The sequence below is a fragment of the Aotus nancymaae genome, unplaced genomic scaffold (genome assembly GCF_030222135.1).
Source record: "Aotus nancymaae isolate 86718 unplaced genomic scaffold, 86718_ANA_hifiasm-v0.15.2.pri h1tg000057l, whole genome shotgun sequence".
Classification (NCBI taxonomy): domain Eukaryota; kingdom Metazoa; phylum Chordata; class Mammalia; order Primates; family Aotidae; genus Aotus; species Aotus nancymaae.
The window spans coordinates 23,907,173-23,916,616 of record NW_026988471.1 but is presented as its reverse complement, the minus strand read 5'-3'; the positions used below and the strand labels follow the sequence as shown (position 1 = coordinate 23,916,616).

The 9,444-nt window shown below is 51.3% G+C and overlaps 1 protein-coding gene across 4 annotated transcripts in view; it reads right to left on the bottom strand.

Annotated features, from left to right (window-relative positions):
- Positions 1–248: 248 nt before the first annotated feature.
- Positions 249–9,444, bottom strand: part of EFR3B (EFR3 homolog B) — a 119,633-nt gene continuing 110,437 nt past the window's right edge. For all 4 annotated transcript variants that reach the window (XM_021677053.2, XM_064363900.1, XM_064363901.1 and 1 more), the window contains 4 exons: positions 8,794–8,842; positions 6,499–6,605; positions 5,572–5,621; positions 249–5,099 (listed from right to left, as the gene is read on the bottom strand). In XM_021677053.2, the coding sequence (XP_021532728.1) occupies positions 4,994–5,099; positions 5,572–5,621; positions 6,499–6,605; positions 8,794–8,842 (312 nt within the window). In that variant the 3' untranslated portion in view covers positions 249–4,993. The remainder of the gene's footprint in view (positions 5,100–5,571; positions 5,622–6,498; positions 6,606–8,793; positions 8,843–9,444) is intronic.

Genomic DNA, 9,444 nt, shown 5'->3' with positions numbered 1-9,444 from the left:
ATGGAATGTGCTAGAATGAGGAACGGCCTAGGCCTTCCTAACTGAGGATGCTCCCACGCTGGGCATTCTGGGCCTAAGGTTTCCATCTTGGTAGCCTTCTTTCCCCCGCACCTCCTCCCTCTGAGGCAGGTAAAGTGATGGTTGGTGTAGGTGGCTAAATGTCAGTGGTACATTGTTGGTATTTTCAGATCCCGTTTGCTTCTCACAAAAAAACCATTTACTTTAAAGAAATCAAACAGACAGCCATGTGGTGGCAACATTAACATTTATTTGAAAAGGGCATCATGACAACTCACTGGGAGATCACGACTAATAGGCCTAGACAATGATTTTGCTAAGAGTCCTTCTTCCTACACTTCCCCAACACCCTCTTTCCTACTTCCCTAAAATAGAACTAATCAATCCAATGGGTTTAAAATACAGAAAACTGCCACGGGCACTAATTCTGCACTCACATATAAATACACCATCTATTATGTACACACATTGTCAACTACAAACTACATTACACACACATGCGCGCGCGCGCACACACACACACACACACACTCAGCCAGGTCGTGAGGCTCTAAGTGTACACAGACACATTACGAGGTATGGGCTGCAGCATTTGTGGATTCAAACCTCTGCCTCCACATGCCAGAAATCAGCAGTCATGAGGGGAGAGCTTGGAATGGGAAGGTGATGGGCTTGGGCGGCTCCATGGTCCCCTGAAGAGAGGAGACCTGGCCAGCCAGGCTGGGGCTAAAGGGAGCACAGAAAACTGCCTTTGACCCCAGCAGGGCCACAAAGCCCTTCCCACTGCCATACCCCATCTCCCAGATAGGCAGGCTCTAGGACAGGCCCACCATGACCATCCTTCTGCAGTCTTCAGACCTAGGCCAGATGTGGGGTAAGGAGTCACTCAAACCAGAAGATTTCTAGGGTTAATGGGATGAGGAGGCAACACATTGCCCCAAACCTTTCCCCAGGTGTGAGGGAGATGCCTGGTTTCAGCATGACCTGCCTGCCAGGGTCTGGGGTCACAGGAAGTGGGCCTGCCCTGCTCTGATGAAGCCTTCTCCCTGTCTACCTTTAACCTAGTATCTACCTAACAGCCCGGTCCCTTTCCCGCTGGACCCCAACCGGCTAACTGCCATTTTCTGGTCATGAAGAGCAATTGGGAAAAATAGTCTCACTTCTCCAGGGCACTCTTTTGCCAGGTCAGGAGGCCTAGAGATGATGGAATGGAAACTGGAAGCCATCATGTCCCAGGGCCCCCAGAGGAGCCCAGAGGCCTGGCCTGAGCTGTTCAGAGAAACCCCCGGCTATTCTGATTCTTGGTTCAGTTGAATTGTGTTCTGTGGGACCTAGAACAGCCAGGGCAAAGGCTGGCATACCTACAACACTTGTGCTTCTAGGTCTCCTCTTTTCCTGCTCATCCATTTATATCTGTGTATGGGAAAGAGGGCTGGACAGAGCAGGGTCTCTGGGAACTTTCATAGTTCTGCTGACCTGCTCAGGCTCCTTCTATAGTGAGGAGGCTGTTTAGGAGTCAAGAAACCACTGATTTCTACTTTTCAAAGAGAGAGGGAAATGGAAACAGGCACAAGGCGCTGGGGTCTCCACTGCAAAGAAAACAGAGGGAGCCTCCAGGGCCACACTGGTGCTTTCTGCTGATCTGCTTCTTATGCGTTCACCTGACTCCACCAAATTAACAGAACTTCCAAATCTCAAATACACTCCTGCCTACTTAGTGCGGCCAGCAGAGTCCTGATCAATGCCAGCCCTTCCCCACAGAGCCGCAGTCCTTGGGGCTTTGCAAGCAGCTGGTCTCAATGGGCTTACTGGCTCCTCTTCGCTCAAAATCACAGCAGAGAAGGGTGGCAAGAAGGGGCATGATGCAGTGCCACCAGCCACCGGGGGCTTGGAAAGCAGGACACACTGATGCTAGCCCAAGGGCTGGGGCATCCCTCCCATCTAGACCCCATCGAACTGCTTTGCCTCTCTCCCAGGGCCTGTGCTGGGGTGAGGAGACTACCTACTCTAACATTCACATTAACCTTTCTGATTCTGGCATATTTGGCCAGAATCCAGGTTCTACTCCATGTCAGCAGACAACCTAACACTCTACTGAGTCTAAGTTTAAATGAAACTGAGAAGAGGGCACTCAAAAAATGACGAGTTTTTCAAAAGAAGTACATTTTTGCTAAGCAGCAATGATGGAAGGAGACGCTGCCTGGGGCAGATGGAGAGGGAACAGCAGAGTCTATGCAGAATAGGAGCCTGCACCTTTTCCTTCTCTCTATTCACAGGACGGGGATGAGGGGCAGAAACATCTGAGTGGACCTGCAGGTCTCTGGTTCTAATGCCGGGTCTGGAAAGACCCTCCAGGGAGGCGACTGCCAAGTCCCAGAACCAGGGCTCACAGGCAGTGCTCAGGATGAAGCTGCCATGAGGAAGCCCTAATGTCAAGTAGGCCCATGAAACAGAGGGTCTCTCATCCAAGCTGGGCACAGGATAAAACCTGGGAGGAGCCAGTGAGGAAAGGCATGTTTGTGGCTCAAGATTTCAATTTTCTTTAAAGTTTCTTTCAAAGGTTAGTAGTTGCTGTCAATTTTGAGTTAGTTTAAACTTTTTTTTTTTTTTTCATATAGAAACACTAAAGAGAAGTCTAAGTTCATGCTTGGAAAATTGAGTTGAGCATAAGCCAGGGACCATAAAGCACAGCCAAAAAGCCCTGGGGGTGCAGGATACTCCATGCCTGGGCCCCGCACTCACTCAGGCCATTCAGAAGCCAAGTGCCGAGTCAGGTGCGGTAGCTCATGCCTGTCATTCCAGCACTTTGGGAGGCTGAGGTGGGTGGATCGCTTGAGGTCAGGAATTTGAGACCAGTCTGGCCAATATGGTGAAACCCCATTTCTACTAAAAATTTTCTGGGCATGGTGGCACACACTTGTAATCCCAGCTACTCAGGAGATTGAGGCAGGAGAATCACTTGAACCCAGGAAGCAGAGGTTACAGGGAGCCCAGGTCGTGCCATTGCACTCCAGCCTGGGTGACAGAGCGAGACTCCATCTCAAAAACAAACAAAACAAACAAAAAACAAAACAAGAAAAAGAAGCTGCATGCCCACAGCAGAGATCGTGACCATGGGAAGAGCTTCATCTGAAGTGCCAAAACTATGGGAATGAGAGTCAAATAACCGCTTCCCCAAGAACTTTATTGCACATATTAATGGGAAATGCTTGTGTTAAGGCTCTCCCGGATTCTGGAAAATACATCCACCTAACAATCAGGCTGTCCCTGTATATCCGTGTGTGCCACGCTTTGGTGGCACATCCCAAGAAGGCTGCCCCCCAACCTTAGCAGAAACAGCCTGCTTCTGACTCCATGCCATACTGCCTGAAATTGTATCCTAAAAAGGGATTTCCAGCTACTCAGGAGGCTGAGGAGGGAGAATCACTTAAACTCAGGAGTTCGAGGTCAGCCTGGGCAACACAGTGAGACCCCCATCTCTAAAAAAAATAAAAATAAAAAATGGATTCCTTTGGATCAAGAAATCTAGTCACACTGCCTCCTCTGGAAAGCAGACTCCAGGGAGAGAACATGTGACATTCACATCTTACTGTAGGTTATGTCGGCTCGGAAGAGTTATGGGAAATGTGACTAAAGGAGAAGGAAAGGGCGAGTTTGGACCACACGGCACTGCCCAGGGAGGAGGCCGAGGTGACGTTCTGTCAGGGGCACCCTGGATGCACAAAGGCACCTGGAAGAAGGCCCGGAAGGGGAACTGGCAAAGAGGGCAGCAAACTGTCTCCTGGGCGGCTCTGCCTGGCTCCACATTAGCTCCTCTCTGCATACCCTCGTTACACAGAGACACAGACGGCACACCAGGAAAACAAGAATTCAGAACCCAAAGGAGTCTCCACGGCCCCTCCCAAGCCACAAGTGTTGCCAGATGGTCCCGATGTCTCAGACTTTGTCCAGAGAGTGAAGAAATCATTCCCATATTTGGTTAGATCCTTTCTTCAAATGGAACATCCAAAAAGTTGGCTTCTGATATCCTTGAGCCCCCAAACGCCACTCATCCCACCCTCCCGACTCTCCTACAACCCAGGTCAGGCTGGGAGTCTCTTCCATAGGAGGTGATGTGGGCAAATCTTGGGCGCCCTGCAGTTCCCCTCTGAAATTAGCTTGTTCTGCCTTCCCTCAACCCAGAAGCTCCAGGAACACCTTGGGACCCTCAGAAGACATCAAAGAGAACCCAACTTTGAAAAACGTCCAGCGGACAGGACCATGGGAGGCCACCGCAGGCTCCCTCTGAATAAAGGAGGTGAGAAACTGCTGCAGGGACCACACTCTGATGCCCCGGCCTCACCTCCTGCCAGCCCTGCTTCCTGTCCTTTGCTGTCCTGCCCCGTGGTGTCTCCACCCCAGCTCCTGTAATAAGGGCTCAGCATTCATTAATAGAAGAAACATAAACAGACAACTGGGGGATGAGCAAGAGAGAGGGAGACACAGCAGGGACGTGGGCAGGGAGTGGGGGAGGCTCCAGAGGAGACAGCCATTCCGCTCTCAGCTTCCTTCCCTAGGGGCGTAGAGCCCATCACTTCCTCTCACCAACCTAGTCTCTATCCAGCTCCCTCCTCCGGGGAGGACATGTGCCCCCATGGAAGCCCCTCACTCAAAACACCAAGTCGGAGCTTCTCCGCCCCCATCCCCTGGCTTCTCTCTGGAGACACCCCACAATTCTCTGCCCCTGGCTGCCACAAGAGAAGATGAAGGGCGAAGGTGAGACATGTATTGGTGAGATCTCCCTTAGGGAAGATGAGGAGGAGATAGGAGGGCCAAGAAGGACCAGAGTTTCCACCTTGGCTTAGCCTGGGGGGCGCTGCCATCCAAGGTGACGTTTTCTCGGAGATCCCAGCCAGATCTCCATGGGGTTGGGGTGGGTGTGAGGTGAGCCCCTCCCTCAGACCCCATCCCCTTGAGGAGCTCCGGCTCTTGGAATTCAGTATACGCACAAATCGGGAAACTTCATTTCGTAGACGGGGATGGAGTGGTTCTGCGGCTGACCGTAGGCTGCAGTGATGGTTCCTGATGGACTTGGTGGGGGCCTAGGGGCAGGAACACATGGGGAGAAAGGAGTGAAAGGGAAATTTTAGGGTTCCACCCTTGTGCAACTAAACAGTAGGTGACTTGGGTCTTTTTGCACAGGGACCAGAGAGCCGTTCATTCCACAGGTTCCCAGCTTTCCAAGTTGTACTAAAATCTACGGCTTGGAGTCAAGCTTCTCTGTAGGCTCCACAGTGATGCTGCTGCTTTAGAACACACCAGCCTGGGACACGAGGACTCTTGGGTCTTTCCAGGTCTCATTGAGCCAGGCTCCTTCCCTCTCTATTCTCTGTTTCCTCGTCTAGGGAGGGTTAGAGTTGGTGGCTCACTCCACCCCGGGACATAGAGATTGCAGTGGGGTGGGAGGAGTGGGGAGGGGAGAAGGGAAGCCAGGGGTGAGAGAAGGACTTAGGATGAGGAACCCCAATACTGGGCCACAGAGATCAGGGTCCCCTGCCCAGGGTTGCCACTTACCGGATGGTGATTTCGAAGATCTGATTGAGTTTGCTCTGGAGCAGTGACGCCTACACACAAACAGGGGGAAGTGAGGTGGGGGTAACCCAGAACCTCTGCCAGCTAGCTCAGGATGTCCAGAGTATGCGCTGGAGGTGCAGGGTAGCCACAGCCTTAGGAAGGCAGGCAGAGGTGAACACACTCCAGCACTCCTCCACTGGACCCTGACTACAGATTCAGATCCGGGAAAGCCACCTACTAAAGGCTGGCTGGGGACAGGACAGAGGCTCAGAATCGCCAGGGGGGCCATCAGCCAGCAGTTCTTGAAGGTCTTTCTCCTTAAGATGGGGCAGCAGGGCTGCTGGGCATGGAGTCAGGAGACTGCGCCAGTGCCAGCTCTTTTCATTCTTAAAAAATTTAATTTAGTTTACTTTTTTTATTGAGACAAGAGTCTTGCTCTGTCACCCAGGCTGGAGTGCAGTGGCACAACCTCAGCTCACTGCAACCTCCACCTCCTGGGTTCAAGCTATTCTCCCAACTCAGCTTCCTGAGTAGCTGGGATTACAGGCACACACCACCACGCCTGGCTAATTTTTGGATTTTTAGTAGAGATGGGGTTTCGCTATGTTGGCCAAGCTGGTCTCGAAATCCTGACCTCAGGTGATCCATCCACCTCAGCCTCCCAAAGTGCTAGAATTATAGGTGTGAGCCACTGTGCCCAGGCTGTGCCAGCTCTTTTCTAACTCACAAGGAGTACTCTGCAAAACTGGTGGCTTAGAGATGATCTCTGATTCCTTCTGGCTCTAATGAGGCCAATGAATGCAGAGAGTGGGACTGCACGTGTTCAGTAACTGGGCCCCAGTTCCTAGCTCATGAAATAGGCATCCCTCTCAAAGTGGGGTGAGACGTTAGAACAATGCAGGCCCAGGACAATCATGCCTCACTTACCCGGGCCCCACAGTGTGCGGCAATCTCCTCAAAGGGTGCCTTCTGGAACTTCTCCACCACCTGTCGCCGCCGCTCACGCTCCTGCTCCTCCACGGCTACGCTGTCCACTGTGACGCAGAGAGCTAGGTCAGTGCCAGGCCCTGCTCACTGAGGGGAAGGGGAGGGACTCCTCCGAGGAGCACTGCATGAGCACTGCTTGGGCCCTCCCCTCTTCTGAAGAGTAGGGGACAGTGGCATGGAGGTGTAGTGCCCTCATTTGGCCCTGGAAGGTGGGACCTCTTCCTGATTCTGCCTGAGGGCTCAGCCTTCTTCCTTGTGTAAGAGTTTGAGAAATATGTAGGAGGAAATTTCAGTGGGACTCTTACAGCCCTAAGTAGTTGCTCTCCCACAAGGACTTTTAAATTGAAGGTCCTGAACAGTTGGTCCTTTGAGTGCTCTGTGGGGTTTTTTCTGTTTATTTTTGAGACAGAGTCTCACTCTGTCACCAAGCGCTAGGCTGGAGTGCGGTGGCACAATCTCGGCTCACTGCAACCTCCACCTCCCTGGTTCAAGCAATTCTCCTGCCTCAGCCTCCTGAGAAGCTGGGACTACAGGTGCACGCCACCACGCCTGGCTAATTTTTGTATTTTTAGTACAGACGGGGTTTCACCATGTTGGCCAGGATGGTCTCGATCTCTAGACCTCGTGATCCACCCGCATTGGCCTCCCAAAGTGCTGGGGTTACAGGCTTGAGCCACCACACCCAGCCTCCTGTGGGTATTTTGAAAAGGGACATTGAGGCTGGGTGTGGTGGCTCATGCCTGTAATCCCAGCACTTTGGGAGGCTGAGGCAGTCAGATCACCTGAGGTCCAGAGTTCGAGACCAGCCTGGCCATCATGGTGAAACCCCCTCTGTACTGAAAATACAAAAATCAGCCAGGTGTGGTGGCACGCACCTGTAGTCTCAGCTACTTGGGAGGCTGAGGCAGGAGGATCACTTGAACCAGGGAAGTGGAGGTTGCAGTGAGCTGAGACCACGCCATTGCACTCTAGCCTGGGTGACAGAGTGAGACTCTGTCTCAAAAAAAACAAACAAAAAAAGAAAAGGGACATTGACAATGGCAAAGCCACACAGATCATGAAAGCCAATGTGGAACAACTGTGGCAGGGCAGCCCGGGGCCATTTAGTTTAAGGATTCCACACGTGCTTCTTGGTATCCAAGATGAGTTAGCACCGAGAAGAAAAAGGGGTATGTGCCGAATATGTCCATCACACTATTTTTTTTTTTTTTTTCGAATAGAGATGGGGTCTCACTATGTTGCCCAGACTGGTGTCAAACTTCTGGACTCAAGTGATCCTCCTGCCTTGGCTTCTCAAAGTGTTGGGATTACAGGCGTGAGCCACCATGCTGGGCCCACACTCAGTTTAAGAAGGTAAGAAATGGCCGGGTGCAGTGGGTTATGCCTGAAATCCCAGCACTTTGGGAGGCTGAAGCAGGCAGATTGCCTGAGGTCAGGAGTTCGAGACCAGCCTGGCCTATATGGTGAAATCCGGTCTCTACTAAAAATACAAAAATTAGCCAGGTATGGTGGTAGGTGCCTGTAATCCCAGTTACTCGGGAGGCTGAGGCTTGAACCCAGCCTCAGCCTCGGGAGAATCGCTTGAACCCAGGAGGCAGAGGTTGCAGTGAGCCAAGATTGTGCCACTGCACTCCAGCCTGGGTGACAGAGCAAGACTCCATCTCAAAGAAAAAAGAAAAAATTTATAGGAAATAAATGTGTAAATTCAGAGAGACTACCATTAATGATGACAAAAATTTAAAAGTTTGGCATTTATAGGCATAATTTGTCGGCAGTTAGAAAAATATGTTGTTGTCCAAAGATCCAGGTAGAGGGGTAACAATGCATTTCAAAATCTACTTCCCTTATTAAATAGACATTCATATGATTCATTCTTAATATCTTCCATTGGCCAGCTTGTTCTTTTGTATCACACTTCACCAAAAAAAGAAAATATTTACTCCAAATTGCTTTCTACCTACAGTTGTCAACTGATTACTTTTAAAGGCCTCTGTCCTTAGTGACAAAAGGTTTGCCCACTGTGGGCCACACTACTGACCCCCATCAGGAGAGCAGGGACTTCCAATGGCAGCTTTGGTGGCTGTAATGAGTTTGTTGAAAGCCACCAGCCTCTCCCCTCACTTGGGTGCTGTATCCCACCGCTGAGGGTGGTGGATCCAGCTGTTTCTGCAGGAGCAGGCCCAAGGACCCCACCCCATTCTGCCCTCTAAGCAGAGTCCCTTGGCTCCAACTTACCAATGGCTTTCTTCAGCGTCTCATAGGTGATCTCCTCGGCAGGCACTCGCTAAAGAAGGGACAGAGATGCTCAGAAAGGCAGTGAGTTGGGGAAGGAGGCAGCCCTGACACCCCCTGCTCTCTGGCAGCCCCTTGCTTCTTAGAACAAAGCCCCAGTGGGCAGGAAGTCCCTCAGGACACCCCCAGCCCCATCAGGGTCTAGGAAGCTCCCTGAGCAGCACAGAGGACAGAGAAAGACAGCGGGGAAGCTCATTCCTCACCAGATTCAGACTCACAGAGTCCTGAGTCTCATGTAAAAGAACACACTGTTCCCTGCCCCCTCCTCAGGACTGTCCCATCAAGCACTATGGGAGGAAAATACTGCAATTTTATTTTATTTTTTTGGTTTTCTTTGAGATGAAGTCTCACTCTGTTGCTCAGGCTGGACTGCAGTGGCGCGATCTTGGCTCACTGTAGCTCCACCTCCTGGGTTCAAGTGATTCTCCTGCCTCAGCCTCCCAAGTAGCTGAGATTACAGGTACATGCCACTATGCTTGGCTAATTTTTATATTTTTAGTAGAGACAGGGTTTCACTATGTTGGCCAGCCTGGTCTCAAACTCCTGACCTCGTGATCTGCCTATCTCGGCTTCCCAAAGTGCTGGAATTACAGG